Here is a 26,368-nt window from a genome sequence, read left to right as displayed (position 1 = left end):
ATGGGGTCACAAAAAATGCTGGATGTGACTTTGTGACTAAACAACAACAATATCAAGAAGAAGGGCTTTATATATCAATAATGAAATTATTGGTTTCTACCTAGTTCCTCCTTTCTTGTTGGTAGTCAATTCTCCTTCCAAGTGCCACACCTGAAGAAGAAGTAAATGAAGGTTGGTAGTCAATTTCCACATTGGTTGGGGCATCCTCTATGTCTATAGCCGTGGCACCAAGTGGTATAGATTGTTTAATAATTTGACTCTCACCCTTGAACCAAAGACCCTCTGTTTTCTTATAAGATGTAAAATATCAGTGCAATTTCAAAGGATAAAATATGTACACAATTTTATTCAACATTTTACATTATGCTACAGATATGTACAATTTCAATAATAAATTAAAAATAAATGAACAAAATAAGTCCGTCCTTGGCAGACAACGTGGTCTCGGAGACATGTTTTGACTTTTATGTTTATGAATCCATCCCAACCAAGATCCTGAGCATCGTCTTGCCAGGAGAATTTGTTTTGGCAGCACATTTGAAATACTGAGTGCTTTGTTGCCTCTAAGCCGTGGAAAGATGTTTGTTAATAATAGAAATGCGGAAAAGGATCAGCTGCAATCAAGAAGTGTTGATGAACATTTGTACAATATGTACAAAACTCTTCAAAAATTCTTTGATACTTTTTTCCTCCAGTTCCTCACATTCTTTGCATCCCAATTCTGTTTTATTCTGCAAATAAAAAGAAAGGATTAGACTGGAAAATCTAAAATATACCTGTCCTGTGAATATCATATCATTTGAACCACATGGTGAGATGTCCAGACATAAAATATTTGGCAGATTAATTACCATATTGGGAAGAACTAAGGCAAAAGAGAACTGGAGAGATTTGATAAGGACTGATTTTTTCCTAGAGTGAATTAAGGACAGTGAAAAATATAATTGAAAAAGAAAAAAGATCTACTGAACCACAAACTTCTTGCTTAGAGGCCTTCAGTAGTTTCTGGTCATCTACCGCAGCATGAAGTCCCTGGCCCCCTGCATGGCATGCCGGCTCTCCTTGAGCTATTCCTTACCTATTTCTTTCACTTTTTCCACAGCTCAAAGATTCAGCCCTAGGAACACTGGCCTCATGCCTTTTGGTTCTATACATACATGAACCTATTAGGTGTTTCGCTGTCTGCTTTTCTCTCTTCCTTCCACACTTCTATTTTAGCTACAACCACTCACACTTAAGATCACTCAGGTGCTGTCTCCACTGAGAAGGCTTTTCTGAACCTGGGAGCTCCCGAGGCTGGACTAAACGTCCCATCTCTTCATTCTCAGAACTCCGTATTTAGGCTCTCTCTCATATCACGTCATGTGTTAGGCTGATATTAAGGAGCTTTATGCTTCTTAGACCACTGTTTGCTCTAGGCTCTTCCAGGAAGTCAAGACTATGTATTGTTACTTCGCAAAGGGCTTGGCACATGATATTCACCCAATTATTATTGGCTAATTTGAACTATTTTGATGAATATCATAAATTATTGTACTTTAAACACAGTTTCTACAAGTGTAGCAATCTACAAAATGAACTTTCCAGGGATCATCTGAACTGTGAAAGCTGTTTCAGGAAAAATCAAAATGAGACTTTTCCATCCATTAAGCATGTAAAATTCAAATTCACCAACATTTATCAAGCACAAACCCTCTGCCAGGTGCTGTCATATCCCATATAATGCTGTCCTATTTGATTCTGAAAGTAATCATGTCAGATAGGAAGGCAGAGATAGTAAATGACTCATTTAGTTGACATAATCAGTGAAATTCTCCACGTCCAGGTCTTCTGACTGTGCATTCAGGCCACACTATGTCATGATGAGGGGGACTATAAAAATGCACATTAAAGAGTTCTCCATTGACATTTGCTATGAATTATCTGTTGCATGGCCCAGCATTTCCACCAATAACAGAGAGATAACATATCGCAAGAGTATTTTAAACATTAATATATTCATTTCAGAAATAGATCAGAATTCTAGTACATGTCAAGCATTGTTCTAGGAGTTGGGATACAGCACTAAAAACAAACAACAAAAAAACGGAAACAAAACACCTGCCCCTCTGAAGCTGAAATTCTAGTAGGAAAAATCAGACAATATCCAGCAAGCAAAATATATAGTATTTAAGATGGTGGGACATATAGAGAACTGGGTAAGGCATGTTGAGGTGGGGGCGGGATTGCAGTTGTGAAGAAGTGACATTGCTGTGAGATGGTGACATTGAAATAAAGACCTAAAGTAGCTTGGCACTTTAGGGAAAATCAACCGTGTCCAGCCACACTAGCTCAGGGTCTCTGCTCTTTCAGTTGCCTCTGACTGAACATACTTCCCCATGGCATCCTTGAAGCTCATTCTCTCTCATGTTTTTGCCAATTGTCAGTTATGTAAGCAAGCCTTCTCTAGAGCCTCAGTCCCCTTCAGTTCAGTTCAGTTCAGTTCAGTTCAGTCGCTCAGTTGTGTCCGACTCTTTGCGACCCCATGAATCGCAGCACACCAGGCCTCCCTGTCCATCACCAGCTCCCGGAGTTCACCCAAACCCACATCCATCGAGTCGGTGATGCCATCCAGCATCCTCTGTCGTCCCCTTCTCCTTCTGCCCCCAATCCCTCCCAGCATCAGAGTCTTTTCCAATGAGTCAACTCTTCACATGAGGTGGCCAAAGTATTGGAGTTTCAGCTTTAGCATCAGTCCTTCCAAAGGAATTCCAGGGCTGATCTCCTTCAGAATGGACTGGTTGGATCTCCTTGCAGTCCAAGGGACTCTCAAGAGTCTTCTCCAACACTACAGTTGAAAAGCATCAATTCTTTGGTGCTCAGCCTTCTTCACAGTCCAACTCTCACATCCACATGTGACCACAGGAAAAACCATAGCCTTGACTAGACGAAACTTTGTTGGCAAAGTAATGTCTCTGCTTTTGAATATGCTACCTAGGTTGGTCATAACTTTGCCCTGACCTGCCTCTTTTGTGGCCACTACAGTTATTAATGAACACCTGACCTACTATTTATTTGCTTATTGATTACTACATGTTTCCTCCTTCTGTAAGAGCAGGAACAGTATGTTTGTTTTAACTTCTGTTATCCTGAGGGCCTACAATGGGTCCCAAAGTGTATTTGTTAAATGAACAAATTATGATGATGGCTTTGTTTGTTTGTGAAACTTTTTCAGTCCACTTTCCTTTGGCCACTAGTGTTTTGCCATGCAAGCCATGATCATCTGTACTTCAGGGCCTTGCAAAGCTGACGCTCCAGCCTAGCATAGGGGTCCCTGGCATTTGCTCTCCAGGAGCCCTATACTGCTCTTGCTACCTAGAAGTATACCTTATACTCCAAGTATTCAGATTTTTATTATTATCTTTTTGCAACATTTATCCTTTGAGTAGATAAGAAGGTAGACTCTGGAGAGAAATTGCTCGGGGATTCCTGGCTCCTCGTTTTACTAACTGCATGAATTAGAGAGAGAGATGCAAGCTCCCAGAGCCCCAATTTCTTAAACCTCAAATAGAAACAATGATAACCATATCTCACAGATTAACTGCACTAATTCAACGAGTTACCATCTGACCCTGAAAGAACAGTATCTGGCACAGAGTAATAACGCAAGTATTACTCTATGGGTGCTCAACAATTGGGCATCAGACATTAAGAATCTTCCCTGTTGGCTCAGACATAAAGAATCTGCCTGCATGCAGGACATCCAGGTTTGATCCCTGGGTTGGGAAGATCCCCTGGAGAAGGAAATGGGAATCCACTCCAGTATTCTTGCCTGCAGAACTCCACGGACAGAGGAGCCTGGTGGGTTATAGTCCACAGGGTAACAAACAGTTGGACAGGATGGAGTGACTAACACACACACATGGACACACACACGGACACACACACACACACACACATATGCTTAACAGCTATGTAACTATACCTGGTGATCAACACCTTGAGGTCAGTGACCTCTTTGTCTAGTTCACCTTTGTCATTTCAACACAGTTCAGCACAGCCCTGTGCGCACTGAGGCACACACTGTGGAGCATGTAGGAAATGTTTGTTGAATGAATAAATCAATAAAATGCTTAGGACTGTGTGCACAGGAGTGATGGTGCAGCTTCTGGCAGCCATTCTGCTGGAATTAACTCCTTTTCCCCAGTGCTCCCTCCAAGGGTCTCCTTGTCCATTCCCATCCAGCTAATGATTTCCCGCAGTCAATCCAAGAGCATCTGATGCAACTCTGGACAACTACTGGATAACTCACCTCAATAGAAGATAAATTGCTGTTTGCTAGCATGGTAAGATTTTCTATTATTTCATAAATGGTGGCATTTTTGGACTCGTGTAAAATAACTCGTAACTCCAGGAGAAAGCACTGCATCGCTGTTACTTTGCAATTGGGCTAAAATAGAATTACAAAGAATCATTTTTGAAAACAATTATTTTCCCATTATTTCAGTTTCACACAGATGCAATTCTGATTTTGTAAAAAGTCAATCCAACTATTTTATAAAGAAACACAATATTCCTAAGACGTTTTACATAGGAAACAGCTTCACTTATTTTTCTCTTTTGGCTTTGAAATCAAAACCAAAACAAAGTGAGAACAAAAAACAGTCAGGAAAGATGGGGATGCTGTGCAGAAGAAAGAACATAAAACTAGAAAATGTAGAAATAATACACCACTTTTTCCCACTAAGCACATTTCCTCTGTCTAAAGGGGTGATAATATTGACTGGAACTCTCAAAACATGAATATAGATGGTGCATATGGAAGAATTTTTTAGAATCTGACTGCATTGTTAACATTTTAAATATTGGTAGCTGCTAATCATCCTATTCCTGCAAGTTCCAGTGGCACACATGATTCCAAGAAATTTCTTAGAAAAATCAGACAGGAGTATGGCCTATGCACAGGCTGGCCAAATCAGAAAGGTACTTTTCAGGTCCCATAAAAATACATTTCCCAAGATGATTACTTTAACAAAAACCTAAACTTCAAACCAAAGTATTTAATGAGCATGTGGGGGATTTGATAGAGACTGTCTGATTTCTTGTTCTCGATGCCATGCATAGTGCCTGGAGCTCTGCAGGCACTTGGCAAGTGCTTACTGAACAAATGAAGGAGGGAAGGAAGGAAGGAAGGAAAAGACACAGCCACATGGCTGGCCCTGGAAATACTCCTTATCCTCCCACAGCCGCTGCTCTGGATTGAAAGGGTAAATACTGTCAGCATGTCAATAACAACTAAAATATAAATAATAAAACTGAGGTTCAGAAGTATTTAGTGTCTTCCAAGGCAACAGAGCTAGAAAGTGGCTGAGTCAGGGTTTAAATCTAAATTTCAGTCTCAGCTTCTTGCAAGCTACAACCCCAGGAGCAGCAAGGTTATCTTCTTACAAAAACAGCAGTCTCAGGATTCTGAGTGTTGGCAGTTAATTGACTGCTTTCTACTTTGAAGAAAATGCAAAGAAAAATGGAAAACATGTTGAAGCCTAAAGAGGAGACTATTTCTAGTGCAGCAGTACTATATCCAAGTGATTGATAGATAACCTGTTTTTTCCCCCCTCTAATTTCTGGCTGTGGCTTCTTTCCAATGCTTAAGAAGTCTCGGTAGGGTAAACCTTCTATTTCGGAGAAGTTCTAATTAAGGAATAATAGAAGACTCAGTGTTGTGAATACACACAACACAGAGTTTGTTTTCCATGAAGAGAAGATGTCAGGGATTTGTGTCTTGGTTTTAGTAACCAATTCAGAGAGAATGGACCAGCAACTCAACAGAAATTCTATATGCCCTGAGCAATGTCCGCATATTAATGAAGCGATTTAAGATCATTTTTGAATTCTGATAGATTTTATGGGTTGTGTTAGTTTCTTTTCTCACATAAAGAATAACCAATCAGAATCCTCTTCTGACAACTGTAGCGATTCAGGCAAAATGTAGAACAGGAATATGCTTAAACAATTTGTAAAAAATATGATTAAAAGTGATAGCACTGGATAAAATTGATATGTTGCATATTGTTAAATTGACTAACTTGATTCTTGAATCAATTGCATTTTTTACTTGCATCATAGAAATAGGTACTATGTTTTGTTTGACATTGATATAAAAAGGCTCTTTTATGTCTTGATTTGACGAAGATGCTACAATGTAAATAGTATCTATGTAGCTCTTTCTCCCTACCGTGCTATAATCTCAACAATTGCATATAAAATTCATTGATCATATGAACACCCGAACATTAGATTTTAAAACTATACATGTTTCAGTAAATTTATAAAAATGTATTTCCAAGCCTTTGAACATTGGAAAAGACAGCAAAGATGAAAACAAAATATACTCACATGAGCATCACTTTCAGTATATAAAGTGGCATCCATATGTATAGACTGAAAAGAAACAGAAGCAATATGAGAAACTATTCCCTGCTTTAGATATAATGGGAACAACCTACTGAAAACATTAAATTAAACTTTCTAAATTAAAGTCTTTATTTTGAGATAATTTTATTCATATGAAGTTATAAGAAAAATACAGCAAGATGCTGTGTGCCCCTTCACCACTTCCTCCAGTGACGATGTCGTGCATCAGCAGTTCACTGCAGTCGCTCAGTCACGTCCGACTCTTTGCGACCCCATGGACTGCAGCACTCCAGGCCTCCCTGTCCATCACCAACTCCCAGAGTTTACTCAAACTCATGTCCATCAAGTCAGTGATGCCATCTAACCATCTCATCCTCTGTCGTCCCCTTCTCCTCCCACCTTCAATCTTTCCCAGCATCAGGTCTTTTCAAATGAGTCAGTTCTTCACATCAGGTGGCCAAATTATTGGAGTTCCAGCTTCAACATCAGTCCTTCCAATGAACATTCAGGTCTGATTTCCTTTAGGGTGGACTGGTTGGATCTCCTTGCAGTCCAAGGGACTCTCAAGAGTCTTGTCCAACATCACAGTTCAAAAGCATCAATTCTTTAGTGCTCAGTTTTCTTTATAGTCCAAGTCTCACATCCATACATGACTACTGGAAAAACCATAGCTTTGACTAGATGGACTTTTGTTGGCAAAAAATGTCTCTGCTTTTTAATATGCTGTCTAGGTTGGTCATAGTTTTTATTCCAAGGAACAACCGTTTTTTGATTTCATGACTGCAGTCACCATCTGCAGTGATTTTGGAGCCCCCCAAAAATAGTGTCTGTCACTGTTTCCCTAATTTTTCCACCTATTTGCCATGAAGTGATGGGACCAGATGCCACGATTTTAGTTTTCTGAACTTCGATTTTTAAGCCAACTTTTTCACTCTCCTCTTTTACTTTCAGTAAGAGGCTCTTTAGTTCTTCTTTACTTTCTGCCATAAGAGTGGTGTCATCTGCATATCTGAGGTTATTGATATTTCTCCCGGCAACCTTGATTTCAGCTTGTGCTTTATCTAGCATGTATTTTGCATGATGTACTCTAGATATAAATTAAATAAGCAGGGTGACAATATACAGCCTTGACATACTCCTTTCCAATTTGGAACCAGTCTGTTGTTCCATGTCCAGTTCTAACTGGTGCTTTAAGCCTGCATACAGATTTCTCAGGAGGCAGGTCAGGTGGTCTGGTATTCCCATCTCTTTCAGAATTTCCCATAGTTTGTTGTGATCCACATGGTCAAAGGCTTTGGCGTAGTCAATAAAGCAGAAGTAGATGTTTTTCTGGAACTCTAGTGCTTCTTCAATGACCCAATGGATGTTGGCAATTTGATTGCTAGTTCCTCTGCCTTTTCTAAATCCAGCTTGAACTTCTGGAAGTTCACAGTACACATACAGCTGAAGCCTGGCTTGGAGAATTTTGAACATTGCTTTGCTAGCATGCGAGATTAGTGCAATTGTGCAGTAGTTTGAGCATTCTTTGGCATTGCCTTTCTTTGGGATTGGAATGAAAACTGACCTTTTTCAGTCCTGTGGCCACTGCTGAGTTTTCCAAATTTGCTGGCATATTGAGTGCAGCACTTTCACAGCACCATCTTTTAGGATTTGAAATAGCTCAACTGGAATTCCAACACCTCTACTAACTTTGTTTGTAGTGATGCTTCCTAAGGCCCACTTGACTTCACATTCCCAGATGTCTGGCTCTAGGTCAGTGATCACACCATCGTGATTATCTGGGTCATGAAGATTTTTTTTGTATAGTTCTTCTGTATATTCTTGCCCCCTCTTCTATCTTCTGCTTCTGTTAGGTCCAGATCATTTCTGTCCTTTATTAAGCCCATCTTTTCATGAAATGTTGCCTTGGTATCCCTAATTTTCTTGAAGAGATCTCTAGTCTTTCCCATTCTATTGTTTTCCTCTATTTCTTTTCAATGATCACTGAAGAAGGCTTTCTTATTTCTCCTTGTTATTCTTTGGAACTCTGCATTCAAATGGATATATCTTTTCCTTTCTCCTTTGCCTTTACCTTCTCTTCTTTTCTCAGCTATTTGTAAGGCCTCTTCAGACAACCATTTTGCCTTTTTGCATTTCTTTTTCTTGGAGATGGTCTTGATCCCTGTCTCCTGTACAATATCAGGAACCTTGGTCCATAGTTCATCAGGCACTCTGTCTCTTAGATCTAATTCCTTGAATCTATTTCTCACTTCCACTGTAAAATTGTAAGGGATTTGATTTAGGTCATACCTGAATGGTCTAGTGGTTTTCCCTACTTTCTTCAATTTAAGTCTGAATTTGGCAATAAGGAGTTCATGATCTGAGCCACAGTCAGCTCCCAGTCTTGCTTTTGCTGACTGTATAGAGCTTCTCCATCTTTGGCTGCAAAGAATATAATCAATCTGATTTTGATATTGACCATATGTAGATGTCCACGTGTAGTCTTCTTTTGCGTTCTTGGAAGAGGGTGTTTGCTATGACCAATGCATTCTCTTGGCAAAACTCTGTTAGCCTCCTACCTGCTTCGTTTTGTATTCCAAGGCCAAATTTGCCTGTTACCCCAGGTATCTCTTGACTTCCTACTTTTGCATTCCAGTCCCCTATAAAGAAAAGGACATCTTTTTTGGGTATTAGCTGTAGAAGGTCTTGTAGGTCTTCATAGAACTGTTCAACTTCAGCTTCTTCAGCATTACCGGTCAGGGTATAGACTTGGATTACTGTGATACTGAATGGTTTGCCTTGGAAATGAACAGAGATCATTCTGTCGTTTTTGAGATTGCATCCAAGTGCTGCATTTCAGACTCTTTTGTTGACTATGATGGTTACTCCACTTCTTCTAAGGGATTCTTGCCCATAGTAGTAGATATAATGGTCATCTGAGTTAAATTCACCCATTCCCATCCATTTTAGTCCACTGGTTCCTAAAATATAGATGTTCTCTCTTGCCATCTCCTTGTTTGACTGCTTCCAATTTGCCTTGATTCATGGACCTGACATTTCAGGTTACTATTCAATACTGTTCTTTACAGCATAGGACTTTACTTCCACCACCAGTCACATTCACAACTGGGTGCTGTTTTCTCTTTGGCTCCATCTCTTGATTCTTTCTGGAGTTATTTCTCCACTGATTTCCAGTAGCTAATTGGGCACCTACTGACCTGGGGGATTCATCTTTCAGTGTACTATCTTTTTGCCTTTTTGTATCATTCATGGGGTTCTCAAAGCAAGAATAGTGAAGTGGTTTGTCATTTACTTTTCCTGTAGACCACATTTTGCCCTGCATAACATGGCACAATATCGTAATGAGGAGATTGGCATGGATACAGTCCACCCACTTTGTTCAGATTTCACCAGTTTTTGTGTGTATGTGTATAGTTCTTTACAATTTTATCAGATGTGTAAATTCATGTAACCACTACCATATTTAAGATACAGAACAATCCTTTACCATAGGAAAGATTTCGTTACTCTTTTATAGCTAAAATCACCTTTCTCCTGAAACATTCATATTCCGCCCACCATCCTTCTATATACTGTCAACCATTTCTCTGCTCTTCATTCCTATGATATCATTTCAAGAATATTATATAAATGGAATCATGCAGTAGGTAACCTTTTGAAACTGGCTTATTTGAAAAAGTTAGTAGACTTTATTTTTTAAGCGGTTGTAGGTTTGCAGGACATGACCAGAAAAGTTCCCATATGGCCCCAGGCCCCTTCCCAAGTTCCCCCTATTATTAATACCTTATATTAGGATGGTACATCTATTACACCTGATGATTCAATATTGATACATTTTCAGCTAAAGTCCATAGATTACATTAGGGTTCACTGTTGGTATTGTATACCTATAGTTATTAAAATGTGTAATGACATGCATTGATCATTATGGTTACATACAAAATAGTTCCACTGCCCTAAAAGTCACCTGTTCTCTAATCTCTCATCTGTCCCTTTTTCCTAACCACTGGTAATCACTGATGATTTTATCGTATCCAACCTTTTCCAGAATGTCACATAGTTGGAATCATACACAGTATGTAGCCTATTCTGACTGGCTTCTTTCACTTAGCAGATGGGTTTTAGGGATCCTCTTTACCTTTTCATGGCTAAGTAGCTCATTTCTTTTTATCTACTGAGTAACGTTGCATGTATGGATGAACTACAGTTTGTTTACCCCATTTACTATTTTTACACAGTTGTATATGGATCTCCACTGAAACCAGCTGATCTGGAGATTCTATTTGGGGAGCTTGTATATGAATTCAAAGTATTTAGTAGTTATAGGAGAGTTCATCTTATCTATTTCATCTTGGCTACATTTTGATAGGTTGTGGTTTGTGAGAAAATTGTCCATTTCCTCTAAATTATCAAATTTATGAGAATCAAGTTGCTCATGGTTTTTCTTTGGTATCCTTTTAATGTTTGTAGGTTCTGTAGTAAGACCCCAGTTTCAGTCCTGATACTAATGGTATCTATCATCTCTTATCTTTGTCAGGATTTCTAAAGGTTTATCAATTTTATTGATTTTTTCCACAAGTAATGGGCTTTATATTTAGTTGATTTTTCTCTATTGCTTTCCTAACTTGAATTTCATTACTTTTTGTTTTTGTCTTTATTACTTCCTTCCTTCTGCATGGGTTAGATTTATTTTGCTCTTCTTTCCCCAGTTTCTTGAGGCACTAATTTAGATTGGTGATCTGAGATCTTTCCTCTTTTCTAACGTAATCATTTAATTTTATCAGTTTTCCATTCAGTAATGCTGTAGCTAAATCCCACAGATCTTCCTATGGTGCATTTTTGTCTTCATTCAGTTCTATACTTTATATCCTTTGAGACTTGCTCTTTGACCCACGCAATATTTCTAAGTGTATAATTTAATTTCCAAGAGATTTTCCTGTTGTATTTATGTAATCAACTTCTACTTGAGTTCACTGTGGTTGGACAATGTATGCTGCATGATTTCAGTCCTGATAAATGTGTTCCAGTTTATTTTATGGCTCAGGATACATCCAGTCTTGGTGAGTGGTGCCTGAGAAGAATGTTTATTAGCTGTTGTTCTGTGAAGTGTTCTATCCATGGCATTAGATATTGTTGGTAGACTGTGCTATCCAGTTCTTCTATATCCTTTCTGATTTTCTGTCTAATAGTTCTATTTGTCATTGAGGAAGTGCTAAAATCAACTATATTTATGGACTCATCTGTTTCTCCTTTTGGATCTATTATTTGTTTTTGCTTCTTACATTTTGAGCTCTGCTGTTTGGTGGGTACACATTTAAGATCATTATGTTTTCCTGGTAATTAATCTCTTTTACCAAGGTGTAATGTGTCTCCTGACTCTAGTAATTTTATCTGCTGTTAAGTTTGCATTCTGTGATATGAATATAGCCATTTCTGATTTTTAAAATTATTGTGTGTATGACTATGTGTGTGTGCCTCAGTTTCCCAGAGCTGCTGTAGCAAGGTACCACAAAGTGAGGGCCTCAACTAACAATTCATACTCCTACAGTTCAAAGCCAGGGATTCCACTGAGCCTGTTCCCTCTGCAGGTACTAGAGAACTGTCACTCCTGGCTCCCCAACCCTTGCTGCATCGTGCCAGTCATTCCAATCTTCTTTGGCTTGTGGCTGCCTGTTCTCACAGGGCCTTCTTCCCTGTGTTTATGTATCCTATTCTCTTCTTATAAGGACAATAGTCAAGGATTTAGGGCCCACCTCGCCTCACTGTAATCTCACCCTAACTGAGTATACTTGCAAAGACTTCTGAGGTCTAGGTGAATGTGAATTTAGGGGTGGACACTATTCAGTCTACTACAGCATGACATATTCTTTTCCCTTTCTTAATTTCAACCTACCCATTTCCTTGCAGACAGCACAAAATAAGTTTGTATTTTGTCAACGATTTGGCTGATCTATCTTTTTGTTAATGTTCTTTTTCTCCTCTCCTTCTAGGATGATAATGCCAGGAAGGCTGGATCTTTTATTGTCCCCAAAATCCCTGAGGCTTTATTTACTTTTTTCTAATCTGTTTCTCTCTATTCTACCCTCGAGTTGACTGTCTTTCCTCTGTCATATTCATTCTGCTAATGAGCCTCTTCAGTCTGTTTTATATCTCAGCTATTGTATTTTTTAGTTCTGTAATTTCCATTTGCTGTGTTTTTACATATTGTATTTCTTCGCTAAGACTTTCTGAGTTGTTTTCTGTTTTATTTTCAGTTGTTCCAAGGATATCCACAGTTGCTTGCTGGCACATCTTCCCGATGGCTGCTTTGAAATTCTTGTCAAATAATTCCAACATCTAATCCATCTCAGTTTCAGAGTCTGTTTCAGATGCTGTTCTCATTCAAGTTGTGATTTTCCTGCTTTTTGGTTTGAAAACTGATTCTTCCATATATTCTGGTATTTAGGATATTATGTAAGGAGACCCTGGTCCTACGTAAGTCTTGTAGTTTAGTGTGCAGCCACTCTGTGTAGGCTCAGCACAGAGGTGCTGACCTAAGTTTGTATGCTATGACTCTTGATGGTTTAGTTTTCAGAAGCTTTGTGGTGCAAATTTGGAAGGTTTGGTACACCTGCTGCCCCTGAGATGCTCACTGGTCCTCTTGTGTTGCCCGCACAACAATGCAGCCCCTATTTCTCTCCTCTACAGCTTCTGCCAGAACAACCGGTGTCTCCAGAGAGGGTTTTCTAGCCCATGGAAGAGAGAGTCCTTCCCTGGGTCAGTCTATTTCCCCTACAAGGGTCACCAAGTCACCTGGCTTTTCTGCTAACGAGCCTCTCCGGTCTGTTTTATATCTGAAGGATGTATCTGGTATATATCTGACAGGAAAAGGGAGTCTCTCTGGCCTGTGGTCACAGAGAGCTCTTCATGCTAGGCCACTTATAAATTGAGGTTTAAAGGTAATTGCTCTCTGAAAATTCTAAATAAAAGATTTCATTGGAGGTTCTATGAGGCATACCAATTCTACCAAAACAGTATTGTTTTATGTGAGATTTCATTAAGACTGACAGCAAAACACGGGCATAACAGACTCCATAGCAATTATACGAAATAGTTTATGGAAAAATGAGTACTTACTTGAATAAGATGCTCAATTGTTTTCAAATCATTTATTACATACTGCCAGTTTGCTTCTGTTTTGGGAAGACCTGCACTGATACAGCTGAAAGCAAAACCAAAGAGTAAAGCATTTTGAATGAACATAATACTGTCTTGATGAATACTACAGGCAAAAGAGCAATCAAGACCTTTTTATTCCAACAAGTGAAAAAATGAGTGCTATCTTTGCCTTTGTGCCTCGTGGATGAATATAAACACTGAACATATAGTACAATTTTGGTGCTTTACACTAGCTTGATGACCAACCTGGATTACAGAAAAATCTAATTCAGAGGGATAATTTATATATACTACTACTACTAAGTGGCTTCAGTCGTGTCCGACTCTGTGCTACCCCATAGACAGCAGCCCACCAGGTTCCCCCGTCCCTGGGATTCTCCAGGCAAGAACACTGGAGTGGGTTGCCATTTCCTTCTCCAATGCATGAAAGTGGAAAGTGAAAGTGAAGCCGCTCAGTTGTGTCCGACTCTTCGTGACCCCATGGACTGCAGTCTACCAGGCTCCTCCGTCCATGGGATTTTCCAGGCAAGAGTGCTGGAGTGGGTTGCCATCGCCTTCTCCAAATTTATAGAAAAGCTGGTGCAATTTATCACATTGAAAGAAAAACATTGCTTGATATGTGACTGTGCCCAGAATATGTTTTTGAATAAATTTTACTTTCCTTTAAGTAGAAGTCCCATCAGACTTTTAAGTCTAAGAGGGTAAAATCATTAAATAAGCAATCACCTTTTTCATGTAAGGATTTTGACAGTAAATATATTCCCCTTACATGCACCTTATAGCAGCTTTCTCCATAAACATTATGGACTCGGGCCTAGTCACAAAACTAGATCATACAACTTACTTAGTTTTGTAAAATGGAAATTTAATATCAGGACAAAAGATACACACACTGACCAAGTAACTGCAGAATAATTCTTAGAGCTTCAGGAAAAATAGTTGCTCCCTGATGGATCCAGGACAGAAGCATGCAAGCCAAAACTCTTCTGTTTTTGAGAAGAGGAGTTACCTGCACAAATCTATGGTTCCCCATAATATGAAGGCATTGGCAGAATAAAACTGAACTGCAAGTCAGATGGCAAAACTACAAGTTGGGTGAGTGCAGTATATTAGTTGCTTCTAACAGAGAAGGAAAAAGTTAATAGGCATGGCAAAATATGAATGTTTATTAGGAGGAAAATCAAAAGGCCTAAATGGAGAAACAAATGTTTCAAACTGAACTAAGATGGGGCTCAAAGGATAGGAAGAGTCAATGCCAGGGGTAGATAAAACAAAAAAGTAACATGGGTAAGCCCTCAATATCTATTTTCTTACTGGTGTCAAAATGACACAGGATGTTAATAAAGAGTTTCCTTCCAAGTTTAGTCAGATACCAAGAAGTCCAATTTATTTGCAGGATGTAATACTCATTTGGAATTTTATAAGAATATAGAAATTCTCTGTAGGATGTTTACTAAACCTCCTCTGAATCTCCATAATCTGCTACCACATCCCACATACTGAGAACCTAAAGATTTAAGCAATGAACACGAAACAATTTAATAGAGAAGATATTGAAGAACAATGATCCTGGTTATTAACATGATGATTCTATGCTGAAAAATAAAATTACCCCAAAATGAAGACATGAATGCCAGCCTCTGTTAAAAAATGACTGTTCAGAAGTAAACACAAGTAGCACTGGATGGAAGTACTTCTCAAATATGGTTTCTGAAAAATAAAATCACAGACAAAGTGGTTAAACTTCTCAGTGAAAAACTGAGATTCAAAATGATACCTTATCATATTTTTAGGTTCCAAAATGTAAATATATCAAACTTTCAGAATTCCTTAGTGGAATTAATGAAATTAGAATGTATCTTTTTTGCTTTCTCCCCTACCTTCAACTTTGTCTCCTACATGCAAAGTTTTTTAATACATATTTCTCCAGACACATTTCAATAATAATGATGCATAGAAAATATGGTTATTTACTAATTTACCTATATGGTAATATAATTTGTTTCTATTATCCTTAACTTCCTTCTCATCCTTATTTCCTTTTTTCTTCTTTTTTTCTTTCTTCCTTTTTAATTGTCCAACATATTTCATGTTAGTTTTATGAATTACTAATATAGGTACGCTAGTTATATAATAATTCCACATAACAATATGAAAATTAATTACATATTAATATCATTTGGAGACAAACTGAATAGAAATGGAACCAACCAAATATACTCTATGCTATCTTAAGACTTGATATATAATACATTTTCTGGGTGATTTAGGAAGATTACTTATCTCAGAACTTCCTGGAGTTTTGATATTTCTGCCTGCCTCTTTCATGTGGTCAAAATCTTTATAGTTTCAGAGAGCAATGCTTTTCTAGTTTTTGGCCATGGGATCTCAGCCCCCTAACCAGGGGTCAACCCCACAGCCCCCTGCATTGGAAGGCAGAGTCGTAACCACTGAACCGCCAGGGAAGTCCCCAAAGAGCAGTGTTGACTTAACTTCTAAGAATCTGTGCTCCATGTTATTCACACTGAAAGAATGAATAACAGCTAGACCTTGTTTTCAAAGACTACACAACTTATTGATTAGACATTTAAGGAACAAAATAGAGTGAGATAAGTGAAAAACAACATGAAGAGCACATCAAGGTGTTAATAGACTTTAAAAACCTAGTTTATTTATTTTCAAAATAAGAATAACCCATATGTCAACAGACATCTGTGACATCCCAAAATCTCCAGAGAAGAGCCATATAAATTATTATGAAGTATCTGAGACACAAATGACCTTTTAAGAAAAGTCCATATACTATCTTCATCTAGTTTTTCTTACCAAAATTCTCATTACTCAATGCCAGAGTAAATCTTTCAGTATCGAAGAAGAGCTGGCTATGGCAATGGGTTTCCAGCAGCCATCCATCCAGAATACTTCCTACAATACAACCCAGAGTAAAGAGGATCCATTAAAAACACAAGTGGACTAGTAGGGGGAAAGAAAGGGAAGAGAATTAACAGTTATTGAGCACCAACTTTTTCACAGTCACTCTGCTAGTTACTTAGAAACGTGTATCTCATTTAATCATCAGAACAATCCTATGACGGAGGGTTAGCAACTTTTGGGTGAGCCGCCCAGGCCCCACAGGAAGTACAAGACAGCCACGATCTGAGACCAGGTTTGTCTGATAACAAAGCCCAAGTCCTTTCCACTATATTAGGTTCTTGAATTGACTGAATTCCAAAGACATATTAATGAAAAGCTGAAGCAGCCAAATACCTTAATGCATATAAACTACTGACTATTAATATAATTTACAACAGAAGTAGCTACTTCTATAGACATTGAATAGATGTCTTCAGTCTTTATATCACTGTTAACTGAAACATCATTTGAGGATTTCATAAGTAACAAAATCCTGTTTTCTTTAATTCAAAGTGATTAAGTATATGAAGATTACGCATTCCCATATCCAATTCCACTTTATTAAAAACAATTAAAACCAAAATATATAAAATTTAAACACCTATTTTGTCCATCATTCTAAAATAGTGTGTATTTGTTGACTCCCCCTTCAAAAACCAAAATCTGCCATGTCTCTCAACATAAGTATTCACTGCAATTAAGTTTTGTAGACTGAAATAATTATTTTATTTTCAGATGTTTTTGAAATGTAAAAATGATTACCTTATAATATATGATGTATAACTCTTTAAAAGAAAAACTAGAATTTAACTATTAAAAAAGTGTACGTGTATTTCCAATAAAAATGCTGTCTATTCCACAACAAAATATTAAGTCTAATCTTCCTATTACACATAATCTAAGCCACCCATTAATCAGTTTAATTAAAGCAACCTGTTACTCTCATCTTAATCATTCTCTTTGTCTATGTTATCTCACTGCTCCAAATTATTTGCAAAACTTTAAAATTATCTTCACCATTTCACTCAAACTCTTTTAAATTCCCTACTTCCTTTTTAGTTGTAGGATCCCCCTACTCCACATTGTTCAAGAAACAGGATTTCCTGAGCTGGGACCAAGCAGTACAAAGGGTGATTAACGATTGTTAATGAGGCCTCATGAAGCTGCTTGAGTAAGCAATGAGAATTTCAATCCTGGGCTTTTGCATCAGTGAGTCTCCACACACGCAGGATGTTAAAATCTTACCAGTCAGACTTTCACTGTCCTGCCCTGGTGTAAGTCAAGGACAACTAACAGCTTTAGTCAGAATGCTCCATGCCAAGTATGGTAGAATAAGTAGGAAATGACCTCAAAGACTTCTAACAAATAATGATAATAAAAACCAGTGTTAACTGAGGATATTTTTACAGCTTTGTTAATTTGGCAAAAGAACTGACGTGGTTTTCTGGCTGACAGACAGATTTTCATAACAGCTTTGGAAGTTTCGACATTCCATACTTCTGTGGATCAATAACTTTACTAAGAATGTGAGTGTGTATAATCCAGGAGAGTAAAGAAGATCCAAAAAGGTAAAATACTCTGTAACTTTCTCTTTGAGTAAGACTCAGTGTTAACATTTAATATAATTATCACTCATGATGGCAATACTAATTAGAGTAGGAATTGTTTACCAAGTGCTTTTAAGTCTACAAAATTATTTCACATACATTATCATATTCCATCCTGGCAATATCTTTATATGAGAGATATAACTCTTCTTTTACAGTGAAGAAGTTGAGGTTCTGAGAGGTTAAGTGACTTGCTTCAGATAAATGTCATACATGTGGCTATCAAAATTCTACCTCACAATCCAGGTTGCACAGGTAGAAGAGAGATGAAAGAAATAATAAACTCTGGTTGAGAAGTGGAGGTCCTTACTATAGAAAGCAGCTGATCCATCCCATGTGAACCATAAAAAGTCATTGCTCTCTGATAGTTTACAAACAGGTCTTTCATTTGTGGTTGCCAAGGGAGAGAGAGGTGAGAGAGGGATGGACTGGGAGTTTGGAATTAATAGATGCAAAATAGTATACACAGAATGGGTAAACATCAAGGTCCTACTGCATAGCACAGGGAACTATATTCAATATCTTCAGGTAAACCATAATGGAAAAGAATATAAAAAAGAACACATGTGTTTATTTATATACGTGTGTGTGTGTGTAACTGAATCACTTTGCTGTAAGCAGAAATTAACAAGATGTTGTAAATTAACTGTACTTCAATAAAAAAACAGACAAACATGTTTGAAACTGTTGTGATGTGAAACAGAACTCAAGTCCTTTCACAAACATCATCTCATTTGACCCCTACAAAGTACCTGTTAGATAAAACTGGCTGAAACCAGTTAATTACTTTCTGAGACCAGAAGTGTAGCGATGAAATAAACTGTCCACTTCCTTATAAAGTCATATTTGTGGAGAACTATGGAAGCAGGGTTTAATCCCTGCACACTGTTTGCATATGGTCATGAAAGGCCCTAACAGTCAGCATCTTTGAAGTGTCCTTCGTACATGACCTGCATACCTAGATCCAAGAATAAAAAAGACTAAATCCAAGCCCTACTGTCAAAGGGTTATCAGAGTTGAAGCTGATTTTTTTGGACTCCTGAGACAGGGTCTCACTGCAGGGCACTCCCTGAACTTAGGGCAGCAATACTATCTGTGTCACTGCCTACGAGTCAGACATCGTGAAAAGGGGACAATGCACACACGGGGTGGCTCCAGTAGCTTTAATTCTGGACTGACTCGTGAAAACAATTGTAAATATTCTGCGTGCTAAGTTGCTTCAGTTGGGTCCGACTCTTAGTGACCCTACGGGCTATAGCCTGCCAGGCTCCTCTGTCCATGGGATTCTCTAGGCAAGAATACTAGAGTAGGTTGCCATCCCTCCAGGGGGTCTTCCCAACCCAGGGACTGAATCCGTGTTTCTTAAGTCTCCTGCATTGGCAAGTGGTTTCTCTAACCACTTGGGACGCCCCTATTCTATACCAATAGTAGTTTTTCTCAGTGAGGAAAAACAATCTAGCGTACTGCTGTTTTCTTTTGCTTTATTCTGTTTAATTATTTACCTGCCCAGTCACACATTTAAAATAAACTTAAATAGACTCTGCAAGAAAAGAAGGGCTATAAGTATTGGTTTATTTGGTACATATATTCAGCTAGTCACTCAAAAAAAAACTAAAACCGAGGGCAGACCAAGGTTGAATGCTTATGTGGAATATAAAAAATGTAAGATTACATGGCTGTCCTTAACCATTTAGTATGCATTTATTGAGTACTTACTACTTGCTGGATGTTTCGGTATGACCGAGGCATTCCTGTTCACAAAGCAAATCAGTGAACACAGAAGCACCTTGGTTTCAGGAAGAAAGATGGACTATATATAGTATACATAAGTAAATGGATTATATATTTCATTAAAGAGTGGCTAAATGATACAGGAAAAAGAAAACAGGTAAGAAGGACAAGGTTGCAACTTTAAGAAGGGTGATGTTCTAGAAGTCAAGTGAGAAAAGTACATTCAGGAAAAGGAAATGAAGAGCATGTCAGATGTGCTGACAGGTCAAGGAAGACACAGACTGAGTGCTTACCAGTGTGCTTAGCAACATGAAGGTCATGGGTCACACTGAAAAGAGCACTTAGAGGGGAGTAATGGAGGCAGAAACCTACATGAAATGGGTAGCAGAGAAAGGGAAAGGATTCTAAATTGCTAGTGCAGACAATGTTTTGAAGAATATTGCTCCAAAAGGTGATAATAGATGGTAGAAAGTGAGGGAAATAACAGCACATTTGTATGCTGCGGTAAAAACTGATTGTGGAAGAGAGGGGGACAATTGTCAGAGGGACACTCTTAAATAGGGCTTCCCTGGTGGCTCAGATGGTAAAGAATCTGCCTGCAAAGCAGGAGACCCGGGTTCAATCCCTGGGTCAGGAAGATCCCCTGAGGAGGGAAATGGCTACCCACTCCAGTATTCTTGCCTGGAAAATTCCATGGACAGAGGAGCCTAGCAGGCTACAGTACATGGAGTCCCAAAGACTTGGATACAACTGAGCGATTAACACACACACAAGAGAGGGGAACGATTGTCAGAGTGATATTCTTGAATAGGCAAGTGAGGATGATATCTGGGATATTGTGATTTGTAATATATATTTGGTCTTCATTCTCATTTCTGGCCCACAGCTCCTAAAACCCTAGGAATTTCTAGTGATGAGGGCAATAAGGAGTCTTTGAGAGTGATGAGATCTTTTATTATTATCATGAGGTGACTTTTGGACTCCACCCAAGGATGTGGGCTGGTTTCAGGGAGAACCAACTATGTGATCAGAGAAGGCAATGGCACCCCACTCCAGCACTCTTGCCTGGCAAATCCCATGGACGGAGGAGCCTGGTGGGCCGCAGTCCATGGTATCGCTAAGAGTCGGACACGACTGAGCAACTTCACTTTCACTTTTTACTTTCATGCACTGGAGAAGGAAATGGCAACCCACTCCAGTGTTCTTGCCTGGAGAATCCCAGGGACGGGGAAGCCTGGTGGGCTGCTGTTTATGGGGTCACACAGAGTCGGACACAACTGAAGTGACTTAGCAGCAGCAGCAGCAGCATTAAGGGAGTATAAGAGACATGTGTCTAGGTAATATTGCTTTTTTTTTTTTTTTTTGTAATTGTGGAGCTTCATAAAGGATGGGTTAATGGAATCATGGGGCGTTCCTGATGGCTCAGTGGTAAAGAATCTGCTTGCCAAGCAGGAGATGTGGGTTTGATCCCTGGGTGGGGAATATCCCCTGGAGAAGAAAATGGCAACCCACTCCAGTATTCTTGCCTGGGAAATCCCATGGACAGACAAGCCTAGTGGGTTACAGTCCATAGGGTCACAAAGAGTTGGACAAGACTTTGGAACTAAACACTTCAATTGAATCATATCTTGAAGAACAGATAGATTTTAGATATGAACAAAAGGAAAAACAACACTTTAGGTGGAGAAAAGAGCCTGACAAGGACTTGTATACTCAGAGAAAAGTGAGTCATTTGATAATGGTGTGAAAGTAATGGGAGGAAATTGTAAACAAAACTGTCCCTATTGTATATAGCAGGAGTCAGTAAACATTCTCTGTAAGGGGTCAGATAGTAAACGTCATGCTTTATAAATCTTGTAGTCTCTGTTTCAACTATCTAATAAGGCTGACACAATGTGAAAACAGCCATATACAACGCATGAATGAATGCGTGTATCCAATACAACTTTACTTATCAAAATAGACTGTTGATGGATTTGACCCACAGGCCAGCCTCTGACACATATGGATTTCATAAGCAGTCCCAATTTCAGTAGAGTTGAGAAAGTGGTATCTTTAACATCTTGAATTGTCCTGCCATTAAGTGTACTGGCATTTTTTCAGTAACTTCTTTCAAGCTGATTTCAACTGACACCAATATTATGAAACTTTCAAATAAGAAATTTCTTAAACACACAATCTGTGTTCAATATTAAGGCTAAAAAAATCCAGTGTGAACTATCTTACCATGAGTTACTACGGTGACTTTTAAAAATTACTTCCATTTAAAAACAAGATTTGGTGCACTGGGATGACCCTGAGGGGTGGGATGGGGAGGGAGGTGGGTGGGAGGGTCAGGATGGGGAACACATGTACACCCATGGCTGATTCATGTGAATATATGTGAATACATTGTGGCAAAAACCACCACAATATTATAAAGTAGTTAGCCTCCAATTAAAATAAAATAAATAAATAAAAATTAAAACAAGATTTGAAGTTGGCATTTAATTTTCATGACTCCACACAATATGTTTTTAAGGCCTATGAATCACAACAATTTATGAAAACAACAAAAATAAATGATTAAGTAAGATGTTTTTAGTATTCAAAAAATGCTATTTCATATAAGACCTATAAAATAATATACATATATATATTTTAAATAAAACAACATGAAGTTCTTGGAGTACTTAAATTGCTTAACTATACTGAAATGCTTCCAAACACATCACAGTCATTTAAATATCACACTGTCAAGGACAAAGGTAGTTATAAATTTTGGACACCTTAGTTGCCATGACAACTCAAAAGGCCTTAACTAGACAGATGCTATTACAGAAAATGAATATAGAAACACCTAAGGTAGTTTATCATCAAAGACAACAATGATGCATGTGTGTGTGTGTGCATGGTAGCCGTTCAGGCATGTCTGACTCTCTGCGACCCCATGGGCTGTAGCCCGCCAGGCTCTACTGCCCATGGAAGTCTCCAGGCAAGAATACTGGAGTGGATAGCCATCTCCTTCTCCAGACAATGAAGCATATATGTAGCTAAAGGGCATATACAAACGGTGCTCTTACCACTCTTCGATAATAGTTCTACACAGCATGTGCATTTTTTATCATTTGGTGTAAGAGTTGTTGAAAAATGTTTTGGGTAAATGTTTTTGAGAAAGGCTAACTCTAGGGCAGGTATAAGTAGACAGCTTCTGCAGAGCAGCACAACTTTAATACTTAACCTACTGTCCAGAAATGGTCAATAAGATCTATTCCTCTAGCTTAGTTTCCAAAAGCACTTTGTTCCAAAAAGTGGTGAGGATGAAACCATAGTACAGAAGGACATTAGTATTTGAGAAAGAGGATAAAGAACATTCTTCCTACCAGACCTCAGAAAATTTAAAATCCACTGAATGTCTGTGAAATAATAATGTGAAAATACATTCTAGGAAAATGAAAAAAAAGTTATCCAGGAAAAAGAAAAATATGGGATATAAGAAATCATGGAGCCCAACACATGTCATATTCACACTTGGGTATAAATAACCGCCACATTTTTTTTAAGTTTTTTTAATAAATCTCATTCATTCATTTAATTTTGCAAAAATGTAAGATTCTTGTGGTAGAAAGTTTATTTATCTTGTTCATTACTGAAATCCAAAACAAAAAACCATACTAGGTACATAACGAGCACATATCACATCTTTGTTGATTTTTTCACTTCTTTACAATTACACTGCCCCCATAACACACACACACACACACACACACACACACACACACTCAGAACTATCAGACTCTCACCCGCACTTGCTTCCCTCTCCAGCAGGTGTCCCAGTCGGCCACTGTAATACTATCCTAAAGAGAATCGAAATCTTCCTCCACTGAGTTTTCTCCACATTTCACCTTTCTGATCCTTTTATTTTGCCAGTGTCCAATTCCAAGCTACATAGTATTGTTGGAAAAAATGTTCCCTTATAATTTTTTGAGATGCAATTTTTAATTGGGCCTTCTCTACATCTTGCTAATGATTTCTGGTTCTTTCTGACATCCCCCCACTATACTTTTAAAATCAATTTTATTGATATAATAAAGTGATAAAACATACCCATTTTAGGTATATGATATGCAGAGTTTTGATAACTGTATACATCCATGAAATTGCTCCAACAACAACAGAAAACAGCTATAATCATCAAAATTTCTCCCATGCCCCATTACAGGCATACCAGTCCCAACCTTAACACCAGGCAACTCCTGACCTAATATGTACTTTTCCAGATAGCAGTGTGGAAGGAAAATCACAGATAAATTCCACGTGGTAAATATTGTGAGAAAAGAAGAGGAAAACTCATGCTAAGATTATTACTTTATTTGGTGAACAGGCAGCACTTCATGATGATTAATTGCAGAAATCAAAAGTTCACTATAGAAAAAAAAATCCTGGATATATCATAATTTTCAAGCTTAAAAATAAAATAAAGTAAAATGAGGCAAAGAAAACTTAAGCAAACTAACAGAAGGTAATGGTAAGCATAAAAGGAGAAAATTAAACAAAGAAATCACAATAAGAAGTTCACACATAAAAAGTAACGTAGCAGTAGTAAATCTAAATATACAAGCACATTCACCCATACATGAAAAGATGTGATTAAAAACTACATTTGATTACTAAAAGACACTTGGATTGAGTTTTAAAAATAGAGAGGCAGAAAGATAACAGATAATGTTTTTTTAATATGGTATTTGTAAAAAGTGAAACAAAAATGTTACAAAAAGCTTGAAAATGAAAGTACAAGAAAAGATATGCTAAGCAAATATGAGTATAGTAATAATAATACCATAAAATTAGAATTCAAGACAAAAATACAATTAGAATTCTAAGCAATACAAAGATAACAGATATGGATGAAAGTTACAATCTGTAAGAGGATATGAAGCTTTATGCTTCTAAGAACATAGTTTCCAATATATAACAATATCGCTTCAAATTATATAAAGGAAAATCTAATAGAAAAACAAGGAGTCATTTAAAAATCTTAAACTGTGCTCAGAAATTTAAACATAAACATGAGTAGGGCTGTGGTTTGGGTATGTGAGTTAGCTAGTTCTCAAAACACCACCACCACCACCGTCATCTTGTAGCCTCTGCAATTTCTGTTATGTAAGTACCTCACCATACTGATTTCAAGTCACAGTGTTTTAACATCTGGCTCACAAAATTTCTGCATATTTAACCATTGGCTCAGCCAATTAGAGCTGGCTCTAGCACACCACTGCCTGTGGTAAATTTTAAAACACAATGAACAATGTTTTAGGTAGTGTGTATGTACATTAGATTAACCAGGGATAGATGAAACATTCTACCTCATAGACATAGCACATAGAAAATAAATACAGAGGGCATTCCTAAGAGGTTGCTTATACGCCTAAAGCATCAATGTGCTAAACCTAATGTCTCAAAAAAAATTACACAAAAATGAAACCAGATTCTATATGCCACATGCTATAACCACAAATCAATAATATCAATAATATTGGATGATTGAATCGAATAATATTGAATTAAAATAATATCAATGCTGTTGAATTAAAAAGCAATAAAAATAGAAAATAAAAAGAATTATACACTTGAAAATGTAAATTACCCTTTTAAATAGAGCTGGTATAAAAGAAAATCAATTTGAAAATTACATGTCATTAAAAAAACATTATGGCAAAAGCATAACATAGAATTCTATAGACTCTCACAGAAAATAATTAGATTGAAATACTTTACTATTTATTAATCACAAGAATCTATAAAATCATTTTAAAAGCAGAATTCAGTATTACTAAAGATAAAAAGAGTAATAAAGTAGAAAAAGGTAATTAGTATAACTAAAAGATATAGCTTTGAAAAATAAATCTGATCAAAACTAGAAAGCAAAATGTCAGATTACATATATATGTATTAAAATACAAAAAGGCCATTAGAGTATAATTTTTGTAAATTATATGTTCATGCAAATCTATTTGAACACTGATTTTCTAAAAAAATTATCAAAATGGGTTCATGAAAATAAGGAAAACTTAATTAAAGATTAATCAAAATATATGTAATAAAAGGGGCTTCCTGGTGGCTCAGATTACTAAGGAATCTACCAGCAATGCAGGAAATCCGGGTTCAGTCTCCGGGTTGGGAAGATCCCCTTGAGAAGGAAATGGCAACCCACTCCAATGTTCTTGCCTGCAGAATCCAATTGACAGAGGAGCCTGGCGGGCACAGTCAATGGGATTGCAGAGTTGGACACTATTGAGCAACTAACACAGACATGCATTAAAAGACTGAATTCTTTATGAAGGTTTTTACCAAAAATTTAGGAAATTTACAAATCCTTATGGTAATTACAGTATTATTCTAATTCATGGGTGCCAAAATCTAACATCAAAACTATGTAATGATAACCTAGGAAAGAAAATCATGTAGCAATCTCTTATAGGAACATAAATACTAATTTCAAAAATATTAAATTTTACTAAGTAGAGTGTTAACAGAATAAAATTAAATTTGTCCTTGAAAAGATGGTCAGCATCAGGAAGTTTACT

The 26,368-nt window shown here is 37.6% G+C and overlaps 1 protein-coding gene across 6 annotated transcripts in view; it reads right to left on the bottom strand.

Moving 5' to 3' along the window:
- Positions 1-316: 316 nt before the first annotated feature.
- Positions 317-26,368, bottom strand: part of IL15 (interleukin 15) — a 93,469-nt gene continuing 67,417 nt past the window's right edge. For 4 of the 6 annotated variants that reach the window (XM_025268106.2, XM_006079239.3, XM_025268108.2 and 1 more), the window contains 6 exons: positions 16,378-16,476; positions 15,164-15,261; positions 13,510-13,594; positions 6,376-6,420; positions 4,292-4,429; positions 317-731 (listed from right to left, as the gene is read on the bottom strand). In XM_025268106.2, coding sequence (XP_025123891.1) covers positions 621-731; positions 4,292-4,429; positions 6,376-6,420; positions 13,510-13,594; positions 15,164-15,261; positions 16,378-16,389 — 489 coding nt within the window. In that variant the 5' untranslated portion in view covers positions 16,390-16,476 and the 3' untranslated portion in view covers positions 317-620. Of the gene's footprint in view, positions 732-4,291; positions 4,430-6,375; positions 6,421-13,509; positions 13,595-15,163; positions 15,262-16,377; positions 16,477-26,368 lie in introns of those variants that run through there. The other 2 variants (XR_329398.3, XR_329399.3) reach the window with 2 other exon arrangements.

The sequence above is a fragment of the Bubalus bubalis genome, chromosome 17, assembly GCF_019923935.1.
Source record: "Bubalus bubalis isolate 160015118507 breed Murrah chromosome 17, NDDB_SH_1, whole genome shotgun sequence".
NCBI lineage: Eukaryota > Metazoa > Chordata > Mammalia > Artiodactyla > Bovidae > Bubalus > Bubalus bubalis.
The sequence above is the reverse complement of the archived record's forward strand: the minus strand, read 5'-3'. Positions and strand labels throughout refer to the sequence as shown.